Below are 25,635 nucleotides of genomic sequence, written 5' to 3' on the forward strand. Positions count from 1 at the left end.
TATATATATAATGTATGCACTCACTAACTGTAAGTCGCTCTGGATAAGAGCGTCTGCTAAATGACTAAAATGTAAATGTAAAATGTTAAGCACATTTTTACTCCTGAATTTATTTAGGCTTGCCCTAACAAGGGGGCTGAATACTTATTGGCTCAACACATTTCAGCTTTTAATTTTTTTATAATTTTTTTATTTTCTAAAAACATAATTCCACCTTGACATTATGGGGTATTGTGTATAGGCCAGTGACTCGAAATCTCAATTTAATACATTTTAAAATCAGGCTGCAACACAACAAAATGTGGAAAAAGTCAAGGGGTGTGAATACTTTCTGAAGGCACTGTACCATACGAAACGTAACATATCATACTAATTGGAGTGTCCTGGATTTCCATTTACTATATTGCATCTACCACTGAGTCCAGGTTGGGAAACTAAACGTTAAAATGATTAAAGGCTGTATTGTATTCAGCGATAAAAGAAAAAAAAATAGTAGGGGTAGATTTTAGGTGGTTTGATGTTTATGCATTTTAACAAGCCAAACAAAGGGGTTTGTCAGGGATTGCAGTGTGCTGTGCTGTCAGCCCTGACTGATGCAACCCAGTGAAAGTATACAGTATGCGTACGTAACAGTGTTGCGTCCGTCCCTCTCCTTGCACCAACCTGGGCTTGAATCAGGGACCCTCTGAACACATCAACAACAGTCACCCACGAAGCATCATTACCTATCGCTCCACAATAGTCGTGGCCCTTGCAGAGGGAAACAACTACTTTAAGGTCTCAGAGCGAGTCACGGCACCTATTGAAACGCTACTAGCGTGGTGCTAACTAGCTAGCCATTTCACCCCTGTTACACGTATCTGGAGCAAAGACCTCCCCCCATTTTCTCTGACTGACATTCAGAGGCCATCTACCCCTCTATATCTAGCCTTAGGTATACTACAGACCAAACACGCATCCTTATACTTAATTTCGACATACTAATTTATTTATGTAGTTGACATACATTTATCAACATTAGAATAAACATTAATCAACGTTTGAGCCAAACACCTAGCCGTCTGGCCCTCTAGGCTGTTGCTCCTGCTCCCTCAGCCCAGAGCCCAGAGCTATAGCCAGCAGCAGCCCAGAGCTATAGCCAGCAGCAGCCCAGAGCTATAGCCAGCAGCAGTCCAGAGCTATAGCCAGCAGCAGCCCAGAGCTATAGCCAGCAGCAGCCCAGAGCTATAGCCAGCAGCAGTCAGGAGCTATAGCCAGCAGCAGTCCAGAGCTATAGCCAGCAGCAGTCAGGAGCTATAGCCAGCATCAGTCCAGAGCTATAGCCAGCAGCAGTCAGGAGCTATAGCCAGCAGCAGTCCAGAGCTATAGCCAGCAGCAGTCAGGAGCTATAGCCAGCAGCAGCCCAGAGCTATAGCCAGCAGCAGTCCAGAGCTATAGCCAGCAGCATCAGTCCAGAGCTATAGCCAGCAGCAGTCAGGAGCTATAGCCAGCAGCAGTCCAGAGCTATAGCCAGCAGCAGTCAGGAGCTATAGCCAGCAGCAGTCCAGAGCTATAGCCAGCAGCAGTCCAGAGCTATAGCCAGCAGTAGCCCAGAGCTATAGCCAGCAGCATCAGTCTAGAGCTATAGCCAGCAGCAGTCAGGAGCTATAGCCAGCAGCAGTCCAGAGCTATAGCCAGCAGCATCAGTCCAGAGCTATAGCCAGCAGCAGTCCAGAGCTATAGCCAGCAGCAGTCCAGAGCTATAGCCAGCAGCAGTCCAGAGCTATAGCCAGCAGCAGTCCAGAGCTATAGCCAGCAGCAGTCCAGAACTATAGCCAGCAGCATCAGTCTAGAGCTATAGCCAGCAGCAGTCAGGAGCTATAGCCAGCAGCATCAGTCCAGAGCTATAGCCAGCAGCATCAGTCCAGAGCTATAGCCAGCAGCATCAGTCCAGAGCTATAGCCAGCAGCAGTCCAGAGCTATAGTCAGCAGCAGTCCAGAGCTATAGCCAGCAGCATCAGTACAGAGCTATAGCCAGCAGCAGTCTAGAGCTATAGCCAGCAGCAGTCCAGAGCTATAGCCAGCAGCATCAGTCCAGAGCTATAGCCAGCAGCAGTCCAGAGCTATAGCCAGCATCAGTCCAGAGCTATAGCCAGCAGCATCAGTCCAGAGCTATAGCCAGCAGCAGTCCAGAGCTATAGCCAGCAGCATCAGTCCAGAGCTATAGCCAGCAGCAGTCCAGAGCTATAGCCAGCAGCAGTCCAGAGCTATAGCCAGCAGCAGTCCAGAGCTATAGCCAGCAGCATCAGTCCAGAGCTATAGCCAGCAGCATCAGTCCAGAGCTATAGCCAGCAGCATCAGTCCAGAGCTATAGCCAGCAGCAGCAGTCCAGAGCTATAGCCAGCAGCATCAGTCCAGAGCTATAGCCAGCAGCAGCAGTCCAGAGCTATAGCCAGCAGCAGTCCAGAGCTATAGCCAGCAGCAGTCCAGAGCTATAGCCAGCAGCATCAGTCCAGAGCTATAGCCAGCAGCATCAGTCCAGAGCTATAGCCAGCAGCAGTCCAGAGCTATAGCCAGCATCAGTCCAGAGCTATAGCCAGCATCAGTCCAGAGCTATAGCCAGCAGCAGTCCAGAGCTATAGCCAGCAGCATCAGTCCAGAGCTATAGCCAGCAGCAGTCCAGAGCTATAGCCAGCAGCAGTCCAGAGCTATAGCCAGCAGCAGTCCAGAGCTATAGCCAGCAGCATCAGTCCAGAGCTATAGCCAGCAGCATCAGTCCAGAGCTATAGCCAGCAGCATCAGTCCAGAGCTATAGCCAGCAGCATCATTCCAGAGCTATAGCCAGCAGCATCAGTCCAGAGCAATAGCCAGCAGCAGTCCAGAGCTATAGCCAGCAGCAGTCCAGAGCTATAGCCAGCAGCATCAGTCTAGAGCTATAGCCAGCAGCATCAGTCCAGAGCTATAGCCAGCAGCATCAGTCCAGAGCTATAGCCAGCAGCAGTCCAGAGCTATATCCAGCAGCAGTCCAGAGCTATAGCCAGCAGCAGTCAGGAGCTATAGCCAGCAGCAGCCCAGAGCTATAGCCAGCAGCAGTCCAGAGCTATAGCCAGCAGCATCAGTCCAGAGCTATAGCCAGCAGCAGTCAGGAGCTATAGCCAGCAGCAGTCCAGAGCTATAGCCAGCAGCAGTCAGGAGCTATAGCCAGCAGCAGTCCAGAGCTATAGCCAGCAGCAGTCCAGAGCTATAGCCAGCAGCAGCCCAGAGCTATAGCCAGCAGCATCAGTCTAGAGCTATAGCCAGCAGCAGTCAGGAGCTATAGCCAGCAGCAGTCCAGAGCTATAGCCAGCAGCATCAGTCCAGAGCTATAGCCAGCAGCAGTCCAGAGCTATAGCCAGCAGCAGTCCAGAGCTATAGCCAGCAGCAGTCCAGAGCTATAGCCAGCAGCAGTCCAGAGCTATAGCCAGCAGCAGTCCAGAACTATAGCCAGCAGCATCAGTCTAGAGCTATAGCCAGCAGCAGTCAGGAGCTATAGCCAGCAGCATCAGTCCAGAGCTATAGCCAGCAGCATCAGTCCAAAGCTATAGCCAGCAGCATCAGTCCAGAGCTATAGCCAGCAGCAGTCCAGAGCTATAGTCAGCAGCAGTCCAGAGCTATAGCCAGCAGCATCAGTACAGAGCTATAGCCAGCAGCAGTCTAGAGCTATAGCCAGCAGCAGTCCAGAGCTATAGCCAGCAGCATCAGTCCAGAGCTATAGCCAGCAGCAGTCCAGAGCTATAGCCAGCATCAGTCCAGAGCTATAGCCAGCAGCATCGGTCCAGAGCTATAGCCAGCAGCAGTCCAGAGCTATAGCCAGCAGCATCAGTCCAGAGCTATAGCCAGCAGCAGTCCAGAGCTATAGCCAGCAGCAGTCCAGAGCTATAGCCAGCAGCAGTCCAGAGCTATAGCCAGCAGCAGTCCAGAGCTATAGCCAGAACAGCATGGCAGTCCAGAGCTATAGCCAGCAGCAGTCAGACTAGAGCTAGAGCCAGCAGCAGCAGTCCAGAGCTATAGCCAGCAGCATCAGTCCAAAGCTATAGCCAGCAGCATCAGTCCAGAGCTATAGCCAGCAGCAGTCCAGAGCTATAGTCAGCAGCAGTCCAGAGCTATAGCCAGCAGCATCAGTACAGAGCTATAGCCAGCAGCAGTCTAGAGCTATAGCCAGCAGCAGTCCAGAGCTATAGCCAGCAGCATCAGTCCAGAGCTATAGCCAGCAGCAGTCCAGAGCTATAGCCAGCATCAGTCCAGAGCTATAGCCAGCAGCATCAGTCCAGAGCTATAGCCAGCAGCAGTCCAGAGCTATAGCCAGCAGCATCAGTCCAGAGCTATAGCCAGCAGCAGTCCAGAGCTATAGCCAGCAGCAGTCCAGAGCTATAGCCAGCAGCAGTCCAGAGCTATAGCCAGCAGCATCAGTCCAGAGCTATAGCCAGCAGCATCAGTCCAGAGCTATAGCCAGCAGCAGCAGTCCAGAGCTATAGCCAGCAGCAGCAGTCCAGAGCTATAGCCAGCAGCATCAGTCCAGAGCTATAGCCAGCAGCATCAGTCCAGAGCAATAGCCAGCAGCAGTCCAGAGCTATAGCCAGCAGCAGTCCAGAGCTATAGCCAGCAGCATCAGTCCAGAGCTATGCCAGCAGCATCAGTCCAGAGCTATAGCCAGCAGCAGTCCAGAGCTATAGCCAGCATCAGTCCAGAGCTATAGCCAGCATCAGTCCAGAGCTATAGCCAGCAGCAGTCCAGAGCTATACCCAGCAGCATCAGTCCAGAGCTATAGCCAGCAGCAGTCCAGAGCTATAGCCAGCAGCAGTCCAGAGCTATAGCCAGCAGCAGTCCAGAGCTATAGCCAGCAGCATCAGTCCAGAGCTATAGCCAGCAGCATCAGTCCAGAGCTATAGCCAGCACCATCAGTCCAGAGCTATAGCCAGCAGCATCAGTCCAGAGCTATAGCCAGCAGCATCAGTCCAGAGCAATAGCCAGCAGCAGTCCAGAGCTATAGCCAGCAGCAGTCCAGAGCTATAGCCAGCAGCATCAGTCTAGAGCTATAGCCAGCAGCATCAGTCCAGAGCTATAGCCAGCAGCATCAGTCCAGAGCTATAGCCAGCAGCAGTCCAGAGCTATAGCCAGCAGCAGTCCAGAGCTATAGCCAGCAGCAGCCCACTCAGACACTCTCTGACTCACCACGCTGCTCAGAGAAGAGAGTGTCGTGCCCCAGCAAAGAAAGAACAAACCACTTGCACTCCCACACTTACACTCACACTCTCTCCCTCCCTCACACACACACACAAACACAGGAGCATTCAGGAAAAACAACTAATTAACTAGACATTATCCATCGAGAGAGAGAGAGAGAGAGAGAGAGAGAGAGAGAGAGAGAGAGAGCGAGAGAGAGGAGATGGGTAAACAATGTAACAGTGAATATTTCTATATGTTTGTAAAGTGTGCTGAAATTCTCCAGTCCGGTGTAAACAGATATATTGTCTACTGCCCTGGGTAGTATTGCCTTTCTGGCCCAGACCTTGTGATTGACATGACTGTGGCCTCCAGCCTGAACACTGAGCATTCAATATACTGAAATGAAAACCTAGTAAAACTCTACCTGTGTGTCTTTTTGTCTCCTCTTTCACCTTTGACCTGAAGCAACTTCCTTACAAGATGAACCTTTCAGACCAGGTACAGAGCCAGCAAACAGCCACATACAACACCTACTAAACCCCTCGATCTGTTGGCGCACATCAATGTGGAGCATTTCACTCACAGTGGCTTTGTGTGTGTGTGTGTGTGTGTTGCAGAGTTCCATTGAGGAGGAGCAGCAGCTGAACAAGAACCAGTCTCTATTAGAGAGCCAACACCACCACCTGCTGCATTGTCTGGAGAAAACCACAGTGAGCACACACACACAACCACAGTGATTACACACACACACACACACAAAAACAACAACAGTGAGTACACACGCACACACAAAAAAACACAGTGAGTACACACACACACAAAAAACCACAGTGAGTACACACACAAAAAACCACGGCGAGGGCCTCCCGAGTGGCGCTGCGGTCTAAGGCACTGCATCGCAGTGCTTGAAGCGTCACTACAGACCCGGGTTCGATCCTGGGATGTGTCGCAGCCGGCCGCGACCGGGAGACCCTTGAGGCGGCACACAATTGGCCCAGCGTCGTCCGGGTTAGGTGAGGGTTTGGGCGGCCGGGATATCCTTGTCCCATCATGCTCTAGCCGACTCCGTGTGGCGGGCCGGGCGCATGCACGCTGACTTTGGTCGCCAGTTGTACGGTGTTTCCTCCGACACATTGGTGCGGCTGGCTTCCGGGTTAAGCGAGCAGTGCGGCTTGGCAGGGTCGTGTTTTGGAGGACGGATGGCTCTCGACCTTCGCCTCTCCCGAGTCCGTACAGGAGTTGCAGCGATGGAACAAGACTAACTACCAATTGGGGAGAAAAAGAGGTCAAAAGTAAAAAAAATAACACAGTGAGTACATGTACACACACACACACAAAACCATGGTGAGTACAAACATAAACACACACTTCACTGACAAGCACATAAAACAAGAAAAAAACTCAATGTTAAATATATTTTGTTTCTTATCAACTGTAAAATAATATTGCAACATGTTTCCAGTTTACTTCAATACCGTGAACATTGAACTAGCACTGAGCATTCTGCTGTAATATGCTGTCCGACACACTGGGTCTTCCATGGGCAATAGTGGCATGTTCATCTGATGTACAGGCTGAGATTAGATAGGGTCTTGTCCATACTACTATAAGGAATTGTCAATTTCAGGCTAGAGCAGCGGGCATGTAATGATGCCTTATAGAAGAACACTGGGTCCTGTAGTGAACAAGCCTGGGTTCAACACAGAATGCTACCAACACCAATGGACATGAATTTGAGATAAATGATGTGTTTTTCAGATGTCCCTACTCTTCTCTTTCATCCTCTCTTGCTGTACTCTCTCTCTCTCTCTCTCCCCCCTATCTCTCTCCCCTAACCCCCCCTCTCTCTCCCCTCTCTCTCTCCCCTCCCCCTCTCTCTCTCTCTCCCCCTCTCTCTCTCTCCCCCTCTCTTCCCCCTACCCCTCTCTCTCCCCCCCTCTCTCCTCTCTCTCTCTCCCCCCTCTCTCTCCTCTCTCTCTCCCCCCTTTCTCTCTCTCCCCCTCTCCTCTCTCTCCCCTCTCTCTCTCCTCTCTTCCCTTTCTCTCTCCCCCTCTCTCTTCCCCTCTCTTCCCCCTATCTTCCCCCTCTCTCTCTCCCCTCTCTCTCTCTCCCCTCTCCCCTCTCTCTGACCTCTCTCTCCCCTCTCTCTCCCCTCTCTGTAGAATCATGAGTTTGCAGATGAGCAGTGTTATGAGCAGAGCTACCTGGAGGGGGCACTCCAGAGCTACCCGTCTCAAAGCCCCTCCCTCTCCAGCCAAGAAGGCATGACGGGCACCTGCTGTACCCGCCGCTCCAAGAGGAACCACGCCCCTTTACCCAACTCCAGTATGCCCACGTGCGCTCTCACACACCCCCTCACACACACACACCCTCATCATAACCTGCAGGAGCTCAGCACCATTCACATCCAGCCGCTCAACACCAGGTGAGCTTTAAGCACTTGCCATAAGTCAGGTTTAACACTAAACATGGTAATATTATCAGGGCTATTACTACTGACCCATAGTCAGTCCAATGGTTAAAACAAGCCCATACTGTGAGCTTATGCTATGAAAAAAATAATTAATTGGTTGACACCCAAGTCCATTACTAAAGACAATGATATCTAGAATGCCAAATGGCTGTTAATTTCTCTCTGATGTTTTGCTATTCTCCAGTGATGCTGGTATGTCAGGTGCTAACAAATGACTAATCCCTGTCATAGTGTATTACATTTTGTCTTTCATGGGCTCAGCAGCAATATACCTTCCTCTGTCATTTCACTTGATTTTATTAATTCTGTCATATTATGTTCCTCTTTTGCAAATGACTATGAATTAACGGACGTATTTCCTAAAACTTGTCAATATTAAACATCATATTAAGGTGTGGGACGTTAATTAGAACTGTTAAGGCTCCATGGGTTGATGAGGAATTGAAAAACTGTATGGTTGGAAGAGATTGGGCAAAAGGAGTGGCTAATAAGTCTGGCTGCACATCTGGCTGGCTGATTTACTGCAAATTGAGAAATTATGTGACTAAACTTAACAAAAAGAAGAATAAATGGTATTATGAAGCCAAGATCAATGATATAAAGAATGATGGAAATTCAACTCCATCTTTCATTGAATCTGATGGCTTATTCATCACAAAACCATTTGATGTTGCCAATTATTTTAATGATTACTTCATTGGCACAGTGGGCAAACTTAGGCAGGAAATGCCAACAACGAACAGTGAGCCATCGTATTCATGAATAAAATAAAATAAACAAAATGAATGAAAAGCATTGTAAGTTTGAATTCTGTAAAGTTAGTGTGTGACAGGTGGAAAAATTATTGTTATCGATCAATAATGACAAACCTCCTGGCATTGACAATTTAGATGGAAGGCTACTGAGGATGGTAGCTGACTATGGCCACTCCTATCTGTCATATCGTTAATCTGAGTCTAGAGGAAGGTTTTTCCACAGGCCTGGAGGGAAGCCAAACTCATTCCGCTACCCAAGAGTGGTAAAGCGGCCTTTACTGGTTCTAACAGCAGACCAATCAGCTTGCTGCCAGCTCTTAGCAAACTGTTGGAAAAAATTGTATTGACCAAATACAATGCTATTTCTCTGTAAACAAATTGACAACAGACTTTCAGCATGCTTATAGAGAAGGGCACTCAACATGTATTGTACTGACACAAATAACTGATGATTGGTTGAAAGAAATTGATAATAAGAAGACTGTGGGAGCTGTACTGTTAGATTTCAGTGCAGCCTTTGATATTATTGACCATAACCTGTTATTTTTAATGCCTTTTCAACTTCTGCCATATCGTGGATTCAGAGCCATCTATCTAATAGAACTCAGAGCGTTTTATTTAATGGAAGCGTCTCTAATGTCAAACATGTAGGGTGTGGTGTACCGCAGGGCAGTTCTCTAGGCCCTCTACTTTTTTATATTTTTACCAATGACATGCCACTGGCATTAAACAAAGCCTGTGTGTCCATGTATGCTGATGATTCAACCATATGTCTCAGCTACCACAGCTAATGAAGTCACTGAAACCCTTAACAAAGAGTTGCAGTCAGTTTTGGAATGAGTGGCCAGTAATAAACTGGCCTTGAACATCTCTAAAACTAAGAGCATTGTATTTGGTACAAATCATTGCTCTAGACCTCAGCTGAATCTGGTAATGCATGGTGTGGTTGTTGAACAAGTTGAGGAGACTAAATTACTTGGTGTAACCTTAGATTGTAAACTGTCATGTCAAAACATATAGATTAAATGGTTGTAAAGATGGGGAGAGGTCTGTCTGTAATGACGAGATGTTTTTTTGACACAGCACTCCACATAGCAAGTCCTGCAGGCTCTAGTTGTGTATTATCTTGATTCTTGTCCAGCCATGTGGTCAAGTGCTGCTAAGAAAGACCTAGTTAAGCTGCAGCTGGCCCAGATCAAAGCAGCACATCTTGCTCTTCATTGTAATCAGAAGGCTACTATACATACTAAGCATGCCAGTCTCTATTTGGCTAAGAATTGACGAGAGACTGACTGCATTACTTCTTCTTTTTATAAGAAACATATTGTGTTGAAAATTACAAATTGTTTATATAGTCAACTAATGCACAGCTCTGACACACACACTTACACTGCCAGACATGCCACCAGGGGTCTTTTCATAGTCTCCAAATCCAGAACAAATTCAAGAAAGTGTACAGTATTATATAGAGCCATTATTGCATTGAACTCCCTTCCATATCATATTGCTCAAATGAACAGCAAACCTGGTTTTAAAATGTTGTGTGTACGTATTGATATGTAGGCTATGTGTGCCGTTTTAAAATGTATATAGTTCTGTCCTTGAGCTGTTCTTGTCTATTAATGTTCTGTATTATGTAATGTTTCATGTTTTGTGTGGACCCCAGGAAGAGTAGCTGCGGCTTTCGCAACAGCTAATGGGGATCCAAATAAAATAAAATAAATAAATAAATATTGTAAAAAGAAATAACTAGCAGGTCTACTATGCTCAAGGAGCTAGAATTTGTCAGTCCACAATTCAGCTGTGGGAACATGGCATCTCTCAATACCAGACAACAGAAAGAGCTGGCCGGTACTATACGAGAGATTGTTCTTGAAGAGATTACCTCTGCCCTCGATTTACAATTAAAACCGGTAAATGAATCATTGGCAGTGATCACTGCTAAAGTGGATAGCTATCCGAAGTGAAAAGTCTGGAGAGGATAGCCAATGCGACAGACTTGGAAACAGCGCAAACTAGGTTGGAAGGGATAATCAAACTCCTAAAAGAGAAGATGTAATTAAATGTGCGGGTTACAGGACTTGAAACTGTTGTGGAAGCGGGCAACCCAACTTCCTTCATGAGCAATCTTTTCTATGAACTGTCTGGGCAGGAGAAGCTGGGTCCCATGCCACTGATTAACATTGCGCGTCGCACAGGTCCTCTCCAGAATGGATCTTGTGTATGATTGTACGGATCCACAGCTTTGCAGTCAAGCCGTGAATTGTTCGATTTGCAAACTAATCCAGGGGTCTGACCTACACTAGCAGTCAAATGTTTGGACACACCTACTCATTCAAGGCTTTTTCTATATTTTTACATTGTAGAATAATAGTGAAGACATCAAAACTATGAAATAACACATATGAAATCATAAAGTAACCAACAAAGTGTTAAATCAAAATATATTTTATATTTGAGATTCTTCAAATAGCCACCCTTTGCCTTGATGACAGCTTTGCACACACTTGGCATTCTCTCAACCAGGTTCATGAGATAGTCACCTGGAATGCATTTCAATTAACAGATGTGCATTCTTAAAAGTTAATTTGTGGAATTTCTTTCCTTCTTAATGATTTTGAGCCAATCAGTTGTGTTGTGACAAGGTAGGTGGGTATACAGAAGATAGCCCTATTTGGTAAAAGACCAAGTCCATATTATGTCAAGAACAGCTCAAATAAGCAATAGAAACAACAGTCCATCATTACTTTGGACACGAAGGTCAGTCAATACGGATCATTTCAAGAACTTTGAAAGTTTCTTCAAGTGCAGTGGCAAAAAACATCAAGCGCTATGATGAAACTGGCTCTCATGAGGACCGGTACAGGAATGGAAGACCCAGAGTTACCTCTGCTGCAAAGAATAAGTTCATTAGAGTTACCAGCCTCAGAAATTGCAGCCCAAATAAATGCTTCACAGAGTTCAAGTAACAGACACATCTCAACGTCAACTGTTCAGAGGAGACTGTGTGAATCAGGCCTTCGTGGTTTAATTGCTGCAAATAAACCACTACTAAAGGACACCAATAAGAAGAAGAGACTTGCTTTGGCCAAGAAACATGAGCAATGGACATTAGTCCTTTGGTCTGGAATCCAAATTGGAGATTTTTGGTTCCAACCGCCGTGTCTTTGTGAGACGCGGTGTGGGTGAACGGATGATCTCTGCATGTGTATTTCCCACCGTAAAGCATGGAGGAGGTGGTGTTATGGTGTGGGGGTGCTTTGCTAGTGACACTGTCTGTGATTTATTTAGAATTCAAGGCACACTTAACCAGCATGGCTACCACAGCATTCTGCAGTGATACACCATCCAATCTGGTTTGGGCTTAGTGGGACTATCATTTGTTTTTCAACAGGACAATTACCCAACACACCTCCAGGCTGTGTAAGGGCTATTTTACCAAGAAGGAGAGTGATGGAGTGCTGCATCAGATGACCTGGCCTCCACAATCCCCCAACCTCCACCCAATTGAGATGGTTTGGGATGAGTCGGACCGCAGAGTGAAGGAAAAGCAGCCAACAAGTGCTCAGCATATGTGGGAACTCCTTCAAGACTGTTGGAAAAGCATTCCAGGCGAAGCTGGTTGAGAGAACGCCAATAGTGTGCAAAGCAGTCATCAAGGCAAAAGGTGGCTATTTGAAGAATCTGATTTGTTTAACACTTTTTTGCTTACTACATGATTCCATGTGTTATTTCATAGTTTTGATGTCTTCACTATTATTCTACAATGTAGAAAATAGTAAAAATAAAGAAAAACCCTTGAATGAGAATGTGTCCAAACTTTTGACTGGTACTGTATGTAGGGAAGTGGATCAGCATCTACCCAGACCTGTGTGCCGAACTGCTAAAACAGAGGGAGACCCACAAAGAGGTGAGATCCCAGCTACGCGAGCTAAACCTTCATCCACCCGACAAAACATATCTTTCCCTTCCAGAATACAACACACACATTTTCTACTGCCAAGGAAGCTAAAGACTTCTTCGATAAGCACATCTAGTCCAACACACAAAGTGACGAGCTGACAGTTCTAGGCTAACCCCAATTCGGCTGGCTCAATATTCAGGTTTGCTATCCACACACAATCACGCTATGGCTGTGATGCTGCCATAGGACAACGATGAGGAAGCCCTCTCAATTGGGTAAAAGGAACACTATTCTATTTTTGTTATTATATTGTCTATGTTCCAGGACATTTAGACATTGATGACTCCACACCAATTAATGAACAATGGATAATATATTGAAGTGCCATACAATGAAGTGCTATACAGACTGGGGCTGCTTCCTTGTGGGGCTACAGCACATTGCATCCCTATGGATTAAACTCCTTACGATAGATAGCCAGTCCCATATGGGCTTCCACACAATTCCTTTTTGCTTGTTTTTTTTTCTTTCTTCCTATGTTTAAGCTAATTTAGACCATATTGCTAATAAAAATGAGGATATTCTAGTTTTTCTTAGACGAAAGAAAAGCTCCCACCCAAAAAAAAAAAATGGGTGGGGAATGACCAATGGGTGTAGGTCCTGCTTTTTGTTTTATATCCATGGGCTTATTAACACTGAAGATAATAATTACATCATTAATAATCCTTATTTTTTATGGCAATGCTAGCTATTCACTCTTGGAATGTGAAAGGCCTAAACTCACCAATTAAACGTTCCCGCTGTCTTGATATCCTAGCAAGAAACCACATTGATATAGTAATGTTCCAAGAAATCCATCTGCTCCAAAAGGACATGCAAAAGGACAAACTGGCTGCTTTTTCATCAGCCCCAAACAAAGCTAAAGTTGTAATCATAATTAACTCAAAATCACCATCTTGGGTAAAGGCGAAGACCAAGAAGGTAGAATCACTTTCCTTAAATGTATCCATAATGAAAAGAAAAGTGCCTTTATTAATGTGTATGCTCCAAATTAATATGATTCATATTCAGGTTTTTTATTATTTGAACAGCATATTGTTAGAATTAACTGAATTCCAACTAGTTATTGGGACAGACATAAATGCCATTCTGGACATATCTAATAAGACCAACTACAATCCATAGGCAACCAAGGCTCTCCAACATATACTCTCTGATTACAACCTCATTGACGCCTGGCGAGCTCATAACCCTAAAGCAAAAGAGGACACTTTCTATTCAAACAGGCACAAAACATTCTCCCGAATTGATTTCGTACTATTATCTTCTTTAATCAAGAAAATAGAAATTCGACCTATGAGCATATCTGATCATCATGCCTATTACTGCCAGATACAAATTTCAGAGTCTCCTAAATGAGCCACAAGAAAGTGCTTTAATGTTTCCTTACTATAAAATTCTACTTTCTGTGAACAATTTGAAACTGAATTGAATAATTAATTATGATTCACAAAAATTCAGTCGATGATCCTTGGATTTTATGGGACCCCATTAAAGGTTTAATTGAAAACAATGCAACTGCATTTGCATCTTGGCTGAATAAATCACAATTAAAGAAGATATCAGATTTGGAAAAGTTGTTAACGACATTAGAGCGTTCTCAACAAACACTTTTTTCAAACCAGGTAGCAACTCTTTTCAAAGTCAAGACAGAACTACATCTATTGATAAGACAGAGATTAGAATTTGCCATCCATCGAGTTAGACTCAACCACTACTTCCATGGTAATCAACCCAGTCGTCTACTGGCTAACGCGCTTCGCAGTAATGATCAATTAGCGGATATTGCAACTATTCAATCTGAATCAAGTTAAATACTATCTGAACCTAAATTAATTAACCAAAGATGATCCCATTTCTATAAAGAATTTACACCTCTGATTGTAAATCCACACCAAGCCAGATTGAGTCATTTTTTAAAAGAAATAAGAACTTCTCTCAACTGAGGAAGCTGGCTTGCTGGGAGCCCACATGTCTCTCCATTAACCTTAAAAGGGCATTGGATAACATGAATAAAGGAAAATCACCTGGTTGTGATGGTATTCCTCCTGAGGTCTATTTTAAAAAAGGTAAGGAGGACACCCAGTGCTCTCACTATCGCCCTCTATCTTTGATCAAATAAATTACGTCGTCCCATCTGGAAATTGGTACACCTGGACCAAAGCAAAGTTTGTTAAAAAACTATTATCCTCAGATACTCTCTGTCGTCTATTACATATCTTACATGCTTCATCAGAAACTAAAGCTCCTTGGGCAGTTCTATCTCTTGACATAGAAAAAGCTTTTGATAGACTAGAATGGTCATATCTTTGGTCAGTTTTGGAACATATGGGACTTTGCTCAAATTGTATTAATATGATTATAATACTATATGCCAATCCCTCAGCCATAGTAATAACAGGCAATGCCTGCTATGTTCCGCTCAGAATAACTAGAAGTAGCAGGCAAGGTGATCCCATCTCACCTCTGCTATTTTTATTGTCTATGGAGCCCCTGGCCCAGGCAATTCGACAATCAAAAGAAATTAGACCAATATCTCTCAATTCTACAGATCATGTAATCTCATTATACGGCGATGATATCTTACTTTATCTAGACAATGTATTTCAATCCCTCCCAAAAGATCAGAAGATCATAGACAATTTCAGCTCTATCTCAAGTTATAAAATAAATCAAACCAAATCTGACCTACTGCCTCAAGACCCCGATGCAGGACTACATCTCTACTTATGGAATCCCAATCATATCCCATTTTAAATATTTGGGAATAGATATATTTCCTTCCTTAGATAAAACCATTGTCAAAAACTTTAAAGGGAAATGTCAAAAATGTTCAACTTCATATTTGTAATCTCCAGCACCATCCCAACATCAACATATGTGAAAATGGTGCGTTTCCATGTTTTGCAGTAAAAAAGATAGAGGAAGATACATTAAATGTTTCCATTGACATTATCAATCAATTACTAGATTTGTAGGCAATACCTACTCATAATTGGTTAAAATCACATAATGCACATTGGATGATGTCATTGGAAACACTTATCTTCCTCTATCTTTTTTACTACAAAACATGGAAATCTCAAACCAATTCAATTAGACCTCAGTAGATGGACTAATATCCCAGTTGCTTTAACCGGACGAATATCTGTTGTCAAAATGAATATATTGCCACGGCTGAATTTCTGTAGTTCTATGCTTCCCTTGTCTCCCCTTCTGGCTGTTGGGATTAAATCCATAGTGCGGTTTAAAAATGTATATGGCAAGGTAAGCGAGCCCGGATAAAATTAACAAACTTTCAAAGGGGGGAAGACGTAGGAGGACTATCTGTACCAAACTTTAAATTGTATTTCCAGGCACTAGCATTTCGTCCCATCCTAAATTGGTTTAGACATGATTCTTCCATCCCCTGGCTGAGTATAGAGATAAATATGGTGTCTCCTATTGCCCTGGAAGAGGTGGTCTTCCCTAATATATCAATCAAACAATCCAAACTACGCTTTGGTCCTATTATTGCTCACGCAATTTCTATTTGCCGCAAAATTTCTATACAATGTAACTGGGAATCAAAATGGCATGCCCATACTCCAATATTTCACAATAGCGCCTTGCGATGTGGAGGGCGGCCTTTTGCAACCCCCCAATGGTCCAAATGTGGAATTCGTACCCTTGCCGATATCATGTACAGTAATGGTTTGAGAACATTCCAAGACTTGAAAGACACATACACATTACCGGGCAAATCAATTTTTTTCTATATTTACAACTTAGGACAGCTTTATAAATAAATTATCTGGGCTCCCGAAAGGACTGATCTTAATAATATATAAACAACTTTGGAAAGCTCATATTCTGAGCTAGCCATTAAAAAAGTATGGTCCACAGATCTAACTGAATCTGAACAAACCTTTAACTGGAACAGAATGAGGAAAAATATGACCTTGGCATCCCGTAATCCGAACCATCAATTTATAACTGTTACGTTCCTTCACAGACTGTATTTAACACCACGTTTTAAGATGAGATTGGCCCCAACTCCCAACTGTTCACTGTGTCCCCTAAATCAGGTAGGCACATTCCTCCATATGATGTTCGAGTTCGCACTCCACACTGCCCTTTCCCACCTGGACAAAAGGAACACCTATGTGAGAATCCTGTTAATTGACTACAGCTCAGCGTTCAACACCAGTGCCCACAAAGCTCATCACTAAGCTAAGGACCCTGGGACTAAACACCTCCCTCTGCAACTGGATCCTGGAATTCCTGACGGGCCGCCCCCAGGTGGTAAGGGTAGGCAACAACACGTCTGCCACGCTGATCCTCAACACTGGGGCCCCTCAGGGGTGCGTGCTTAGTCCCCTCCTGTACTCCCTGTTCACCCACGACTGCGTGGCCAAACACGACTCCAACACCTTAATTAAGTTTGCTGACGACGCAACAGTGGTAGGCCTGATCACTGACAACGATGAGACAGCCTATAGGGAGGAGGTCAGAGACCTGGCAGTGTGGTGCCAGGACAACAACCTCTCCCTCAATGTGAGCAAGACAAAGGAGCTGATCGTGGACTACAGGAAAAGGCGGGCCAAACAGGCCCCCATTAACATTGACGGGGCTGTAGTGGAGCGGGTCGAGAGTTTCAAGTTCCTTGGTGTCCACATCACCAACAAACTATCATGGTCCAAACACACCAAGACAGTCGTGAAGAATGCATGACAACACCTTTTCCCCCTCAGGAAACTGAACAGATTTGGCATGGGTCCCCAGATCCTCAAAAAGTTATACAGATGTACCATCGAGAGCATCCTGACCGGTTGCATCACCGCCTAGTATGGCAACTGCTCTGCATCTGACCATAAGGCGCTACAAAGGGTAGTGCATACGGCCCAGTACATCACTGGTGCCAAGCTTCCTGCCATCCAGGACCTATATACTAGGCGGTCAGAGGAAAGCCAAAAAAATTGTCAAAGACTCCAGTCACCCAAGTCATAGACTGTTCTCTCTGCTACCGCACAGCAAGCAGTACCGGAGCGCCAAATCTAGGACCAAAAGGCTCCTTAACAGCTTCTACACCCAAGCCATAAGACTGCTGAACAATTAATAAAATGGCCACCCAGACTATTTACCTTGACACACACCCCCCCCATTTGTTTTTACACTGCTGCTACCCGCTGTCTATTATCTATGCATAGTCACTTTACCACTACCTGTACAAATTACCTCAACTAACCTGTACCCCCGCACATTGACTCAGTACCGGTACCCCCTGTATATAGCCTCGTTATTGTAATTTTATTGTGTTACTTTAGTTTAGTTGGTAAATATTTTCTTAAGTCTTTATTTAACTGCATTGTTGGTTAAGGGCTTGTAAGTAAGCATTTCACGGTAAGGTCTACACCTGTTGTATTTGGCGCATGTGACAATTAAAGTTTGATTTGATTTGAGTGTCCTGCAGTTAAATGCTTCTGGAGCAAAGTTACACAATTAATTTCAAAGTGCATTATTAGGTACACCCATCTAGTACCATGTAGGACCCCCCTTTGGCTCCAGAACAGCCTGAATTCTTAGTGGCATGGAAACTTTGCTCAATTAGTATCAAGGGACCTAATGTGTGCTAGGAAAACATTCCCCACACCATTGCCCCACCACCACCAGCCTGTACCGTTGACACCAGGCAGGATGAGGCCATGGACTCATGCTGCTTAGGCCAAATCCTGACTCTGTCTTCAGCATGACGCAACAGGAACTTGGATTTGTCAGATCAGGCGACATTTTTCCACTCCTCAATTGTCCAGTGTTGGTGATTGCGTGCCCACTGGATGGAGACATGTTGGCTGGGTGGGGTTGGGGGAATGGGATGGGATGGGAGGTTGGGGGTGGAGGCACACAAAAAAAGATATATATATTCCTGTTTATACTGAATTTATTATTTATTATTAAACTGTGTGTATTTCTTAGTTTTTATTTTATTTTGAGTGGCAGCGACATTTTTACACTCCTCAATTGTCCAGTGTTGGTGATCGCGTGCCCACTGGATGGAGACATGTTGGCTGGGTGGGTTTGGGGGAATGGGATGGGATGGGAGGTTGGGGTGGAGGCCCCCACATAATTTTTTTCTATTCCTGTTTATACTGAATTTAGTATTTATTATTAAACTATGTGTATTTCTTAGTTTTTATTTTGAGTGGCAGCCTATGGGTACAGGTTTTATAAATGGATAATGTGAAATGGATAACATACTTGTAACCTCCCAACAAAAAAATAACAAAACAAATACAAATTTGGTCTCCAAAAAATATGTTCCTCATACCCTCCTCTTTCTTTCTCTCCAGTCGCTCCAGTCTGAACATGCGTGTGGACGAACCCGCGCGACTCAACTGCCAGAGCGGCAGGATTACCACTGCAATCATCAGCATTCCGACGCCCCCAGCGACCACTCCTGTGGGCGACGCCTACCCTCCACCCCCTGGCCCCGCCCAACCTCCACCCCCTGGCCCCGCCCACCCTCCACCCCCTGGCCCCGCCCTTCAGAACGTTGTGAAGGTGTCTGCGCTGTGAGAGTAGGAGCGCAGCAGGACGCGCAGACAGACAGACAGATATGATGGATAGACAGACTCATGCAGATAGACAGAAGGACAGTGTGAAGGACAGGACAGAGGAGCAGGCGAATGCTCTGAAGGCCGAAACCCAGACTGAAGACATGGAGAAGGACTGCCCTCTAGTGGAGATCTACTGTAATGACATGGACTTCCTGTCGAAATGGAGGATGGATTTTAGATACAGACTACTGTATGTGTCTGGGCGCTTCTGTATGTTTGAGTGGGCGTTTTGCGTGTGTTTGAGGGGTATAAGTGTGTGTGAGAGAGAATGTGTGTTAGAGAAAACAAAAGTGGTTTGAGTTTTTGGAGTGTATGAATGAGTGTATGAAAGAGAAAATGTGTGTTTTAGGAGAGTGAGAGAGACGCACTTGATGGGTCGCTGGAGAGATGTTGATAAGTAAAGTCATACGTGACCGTGTACACAGCACCTTTTTATGGTTAGTGCTATCCGGGATCATTGGGACATCCCTACACTAAACCTTAACCCTTACCTTAACAATAACCCTTACCTAACCCTAACCCGTACCTTAACAATAACACTTACCTAACCCTAACCTTAACAATAACCCTAACCCTTACATTAACAATTTAAAATTTCAACTTCAATGGATGTCCCAAGGATCCCGGATAGCAAGGACCACCTTTTTATGGTTTGGAACCTGAGTTTGACATTTGATCCGTCTGGTCTTTACATCGTTACAGCAGGAAACAGTGACCATATCAAAGAAAAGAACGCAAACATATCGAAATCATTAACATTTTCTTCTGGTTTGTTTAGTTATTTGTGGTTTGATACATTTTGATCCACTTATAGATACAACATATTTTTTCCTTGTTTTTTTTTCCCACCAGGTATATTTTAATTTCACAATGAAAATTCTTAACAGATCAAACTATGGTAGGTGTCTGTGTCAGAGATACTAGTGGGTTTCTTATATTTGTGAACGTTTATGTGTGTATGCCTGTATGAGCGTGTGTTTGAGGACCTGTCTGTAGTTTAGCTCTTCTGTAAGTGTCCGTGGCTCCGTTTATGTGCAACTAGCTGCCACTCATGGAATGCTCCTGTACACATTTCTGTCCAAAATTCTCAGCTGGAAGCCTTTTACACAATATGTGCCTGTTTCGTTTGAGTAAATTCTTGATTTTATTTCTCTTTTTTTTTTTTGGTAGGTCGGTTTCCCTCCCTTTGCTTTCCTCTGGGCTCTAATTGTAGATATTCAACAGACCTTTTATGTAAACTTGCTTCATTCTCCGACACCAAGACCAAAAAGGTTGTATTTAAACTCAAACTACGTCTAACTAAAAGCACAAGGTGTTTGCTGAGAATTTCTGGCAGAGATCTGTCCAGAGCCTGGGTTATATTGTGAATATTGTTAATAGAATATTTTGTAATATTTGCCCATTGTTTGGCAGAGCCAGTGAAGCTGTCCTCTCTCTCTCTCTCTCTTTCTCTCTCGTTGTCGTCCTGTTGTATCCTTCCCTCCGTTCTGTGTGAACAACAATATGCTTTTGGTAGTTGTTTTTAGTCGTCAATGTTTTCTCCCCAAACTCAGCTGGCATTTTTCAAAGTTGTTGGGTGTCTGTAATCTTCTATGTGGATAGAAACTTGGTGTTTGTACTTTTTCTGTCGCTTTCCATGTTTTTCCCCTGAGACATTCTCGGTCTTAAGATGTTTTTTATTTTTCTGGAGAACTTGAACCTGGGACATCTGTTGTCATGGTGACCACAGAGGCAGGGAGGACTGGACCTAAACCAACCTTTCCATCTAACACTAGCCCTTTATCTTCTGGGTTACAGGGTCTGACATGTCTCTTTACCAGAGACAAGAGTTGGGCTCAGTTCCACTTCAATTCAGTCTATTCAGACTAAATTCAGACCCCAACCCTTCCAGAGATACAGACACATAAAGGGGCAATGCAGAGTAGATCTATGGCATCTATCTACGACATGACACAGGACCTGTGAACCAACCAAACCAAAAGGGTTCAACTATGTTTGATCAGGAAGTTAATGGTATTGTTTATTTAGTGTATGTGCTGTATTTGTAAGCACAGGTATTGCTACTTTAGAACTCAATGATGTATTCCGTGACCATAGCTCCTAGGATCTAGTATAGACCCAGTCGGTATTAGATAGAACGTCGTAAACCTGCCCGCCTGTGGGGAAAACAACTTGTGGTTACCTACAGTGCATTCGGAAAGTATTCAGACCCCTTCACTTTTTCCACATTTTGTTACGTTACAGCCTTATTCTAAAATTGATTAAATAAATAAAATGTCCTCAATCTACACACAATACCCCATAACGACAAAGTGAAACCAGGTTTTTCAAAATGTTTACAAACGTATTCAAGATAAAAAAACAGAAATACCTTATTTACATAAGTATTCAGACCCTTTACTTTGACACTCGAAATTGAGCTCAGGTGTATCCTGTTTCCATTGATCATCCTTGAGATGTTTCTACAACTTGATTGGAGTCCACCTGTGGTAAATTCAATTGATTGAACATGATTTGGAAAGGCACACACCTGTCTATATATGGTCCCACAGTTGACAGTGCATGTCAGAGCAAAAACCAAGCCATGGAATTGTCCGTAGAGCTCCGAGACAGCATTGTGTCGAGGCACAGATCTGGGGAAGGGTACCAAAACATTTCTGCAGCATTGAAGGTCCCCAAGAACACAGTGGCCTCCATCATTCTTAAATAGAATAAGTTTGGAACCACCAAGACTCTTCCTAGAGTGAGCGGCCGGGGCAAAATTTAGCAATCGGGGGAGAAGGGCCTTGGTCAGGGAGGTGACCGAGAACCCGATGGTCACTCTGACAGAGCTCCAGAGTTCCTCTGTGGAGATGGGAGAACCTTACATAAGGACAACCATCTCTGCAGCACTCCACCAAATCAGGCCTTTATGGTAGAGTGGCCAGACGGAAGCCACTACTCAGTAAAAAGGCACATGACAGCCCGCTTGGAGTTTGCCAAAAGGCACCTAAAGACTCTCAGATCATGAGAAACATGATTCTCTGGTCTGATGAAACCAAGATTGAACTTTTTGGCCTGAATGTCAAGCAATATGTCTGGAGGAAACCTGGCACCATCCCTACGGTGAAGCATGGAGGAGGCAGCATCATGCTGTGGGGATGTTTTTCAGCGGCAGGGACTGGGAGACTAGTCAAGATCGAGGGAAAGATGAACGGAGCAAAGTACAGAGAGATCCTTGATGAAAACCTGCTCCAGAGCGCTCAGGACTTCAGACTGGGGCAAAGGTTCACCTTCCAACAGGTCAGCGACCCTAAGCACACAGCCAAGACAACACAGGAGTGGCTTCGGGACAAGTCTCAATGTCCTTGAGTGGCACAGCCAGAACCCGGACTTGAACCCGATCAAACATCTCTGGAGAGACCTGAAAATAGCTGTGGAGCGACGCTCCCCATCCAACCTGAAAGAGCTTGAGAGGATCTGCAGAGAAGAATGGGAGAAACTCCCTAAATACAGGTGTGCCAAGCTTGTAGCGTCATACGCAAGAAGACTTGAGGCTGTAATCTCTGCCAAAGGTGCTTCAACAAAGTACTGAGTAAATGGTCTGAATACTTATGTAAATGTGGTATTCAAGTTTTTTTTTTTTTTATAAATTTGCTAAAAACTCTAAAAACCTGTTTTTGCTTTGTCATTATGGGGTATTGTGTGTAGATTAATGAGGGGGGAAAACTATTTAATCAATTTTAGAATAAGGCTGTAATGTAACAAAACGTGGACAAAGTCAAGGGGTCTGAATACTTTCCAAATGCACTGTAGGTTATTCCATTGGCTCACAGCAAACACTTGACCTTTTTCAAACGCAATTTTCTTGTTGTCTGCTTGTTTTAGTCAATTACAAAACTACATTTAAGAGAAGTACAATATGTCTAAAGATTACTTTTCAACATTGCCTGCTCCCTAGCGTTCTCATTACGTATTATTGTAGGGCTTCCCTCATGCCCCATTTCATGACGATGCTAGCAGCCACGTGAGTGATTGCTAGCTAGCTACCGACCGGAACATTAAGCTAGCCAAGACCAACAACACAACCAAATGGACTATACAGCTACAAGTAGTGAGTGGAGTTACAAACGGATGCTACTAAACAAGTTCAATGTCTTACCTGTGATTAAATGTTTTCCACACACAGATATGTGTAGCCTACTTGGATACCGTGTCCCCACATTTCCCACATCGAATAGCCTGAAGCCACAGGGCTCTTCTCGCAGGCTCTATCTCCTTATGGGGGAGCATTGCGAACCATAGGTTGGGATTTTTTACCTAGCTACATGTACATTGAACAACACAGCAGCTTTTCAGCATGTTTTGTTATTTCGGTATAACAAAAATGTCACAACAAAGTTGCCAATTTTACAATGGGGGTCAATAGGAAAGAATGTTGGTTTTCCCCCAATTTGTGGGCCTGGTCGAGGGGAATTCCGACTATGACTATTAGTGTATTGCGTAATACACTGTCAGACGTTCTGTCACAGAGCAAACATTGGAAAACAAGCACAGACAGGCAGGCACTTTTCCGAAGTGAATTACATCTTACTCACAGTTTCCTGTCTGGTTGTAACACTATTTGAATTAGATTGACAGAAAAGCGGTCTACAACAGCGGTCAGTAAAAGTAGGTTCCCCATTATTGAGTTGAAATAGAAAGGTGTTATCACAAGTCCTGCATACCATGACTTAAATCAAATAAAATGGCTGACGTTGCAGTGTAGCCTACCATGACACTGTAGGGGGGTAGTGATCAAACACACAATACTCCCCTAAAAAGAGTCAAATGATTGTTATCTTTTCCCAAAGGATTAATGCGGAGGTCTGTTATTGTGTCGGTCCTCTCTCGCCTCATTTTTATTTTCCTGTTCCTTAGCCTACTCGTCTTTTCTTCGGCTCAGTCTCTCTTTGCATTCCCCTCCCTGACTCCTGTCGTTGTTGACACTAATGCTGTGCGTATCCTGTCAGTCGTTGGTTATTATTTATGACCTTGTCTTGTGTCCCGGCTGTGAAACGCCTGATAAAAACATCGATATCTGCCAAAACCACCTCTGACTCTGTCTTTTTGTCATCAACTAACAGACCTTGGGGGTGGCGGGGTGTAGTGTGTGTGTATGATAGTTGTAAGTAGCTTTTCTTCATTCACTAATTGCAATTTCACACATGCTGATGACAGTAAGAACAGATGCTTAACAGTCATAGCCCTCATAAAGGCATCAATACGGCACATACTGTACAATCCCATTAGCTATTGTATATTCAATTCATACAGTGCATTCGGAAAGTAATCAGAACCCTTGACTTTTTCCACATTTTGTTACGTTACAGTCTTATTCTAAAATTGATTAAATTATTTATTTTCCTTATCAATCTACACGCAATACCCCATAATAACAAAGTGAAAACTGGTTTTTAGAAATGTTTGCAAATGTATAAAAAATAATAAATCTTTTTTTTTTTTTTTTTTATAAGTATTCAGACCCTTTGCTATGAGACTCGAAATTGAGCTCGGGTGCATCCTGTTTCCATTGATGATCCTTGAGATGTTTCTACAACTTGATTGGAGTCTATCTGTGGTCAATTCAATTGATTGGACATGATTTCGAAAGGCACATACCTGTCTATATAAGGTCCCACAATTGACAGTGCATGTCAGAGCAAAAACCAAGCCATGAGGTGGAAGGAATTGTCCGTAGAGCTCAGAGACAGGATTGTGTCAAGGCACAGATCTGGGGAAGGGTACCAAAACATTTATTCAGCATTGAAGGTCCCCAAGAACACAGTGGCCTCCATCATTCTTAAATGGAAAAAGTTTGAAACCACCAAGACTCTTCCTAGAGCTGGCCACCCGGCCAAACTGAGCAATCGGGGGAGAAGGGCCTTGGTCAGGGAGGTGACCAACAACCCGATGGTCACTCTGACAGAGCTCCAAAATTCCTCTGTGGAGATGGGAGAACCTTCCAGAAGGACAACCATCTCTGCAGCACTACGCCAATCAGGCCTTTATGGTAGAGTGGCCAGAAGGAAGCCACTACTCAGTAAAAGGCACATGACAGCACGCTTGGAGTTTGCCAAAAGGCATCTAAAGGACTCTCAGACCATGAGAAACAAGATTCTCTGGTCTGATGAAACCAAGATTGAACTCTTTGGCCTGAATGCCAAGCGTCACGTCTGGAGGAAACCTGGCACCATCCCTACGGTGAAGCATGGTGGAGGCAGCATCATGCTGTGGGGATGTTTTTCAGCGGCAGGGCCTGGGAGACTAGTCAGGATCGAGAGAAAGATGAACGGAGCAAAGTACAGAGAAATCCTTAATGAAAACCTGCTCCAGAGCGCTCAGGACCTCAGACTGGGGTGAAGGTTCACCTTCCAACAGGACAATGACCCTAAGCACACAGCCAAGACAACGCAGGAGTGGCTTCAGGACAAGCCTCTGAATGTCCTTGAGTGGCCCAGCCAGTGCCAGGACTTGAACCCGATCGAACATCTCTGGAGAGACCTTAAAATAGCTGTGCAGCAACGCTCCCCATCTAACCTGACAGAGCTTGAGAGGATCTGCAGAGAAGAATGGGAGAAACTCCCCAAATACAGGTGTGCCAAGCATGTAGCTTCATACACAAGAAGACTAGAGGCTGTAATC

At 44.5% G+C, this 25,635-nt stretch overlaps 1 protein-coding gene across 1 annotated transcript in view; it reads left to right on the top strand.

The window, feature by feature from the left end:
- kcnd3 (potassium voltage-gated channel, Shal-related subfamily, member 3) overlaps positions 1-8,110 on the top strand; it is a 258,318-nt gene extending 250,208 nt beyond the window's left edge. Inside the window, exons 5-7 of the mRNA XM_041857094.2 lie at positions 5,650-5,682; positions 5,802-5,894; positions 7,347-8,110. Coding sequence (XP_041713028.1) covers positions 5,650-5,682; positions 5,802-5,894; positions 7,347-7,613 — 393 coding nt within the window. The 3' untranslated portion in view covers positions 7,614-8,110. The remainder of the gene's footprint in view (positions 1-5,649; positions 5,683-5,801; positions 5,895-7,346) is intronic.
- The last annotated feature ends 17,525 nt before the right edge of the window (positions 8,111-25,635 follow it).

Source organism: Coregonus clupeaformis, chromosome 30, assembly GCF_020615455.1.
Source record: "Coregonus clupeaformis isolate EN_2021a chromosome 30, ASM2061545v1, whole genome shotgun sequence".
Lineage (NCBI taxonomy): Eukaryota > Metazoa > Chordata > Actinopteri > Salmoniformes > Salmonidae > Coregonus > Coregonus clupeaformis.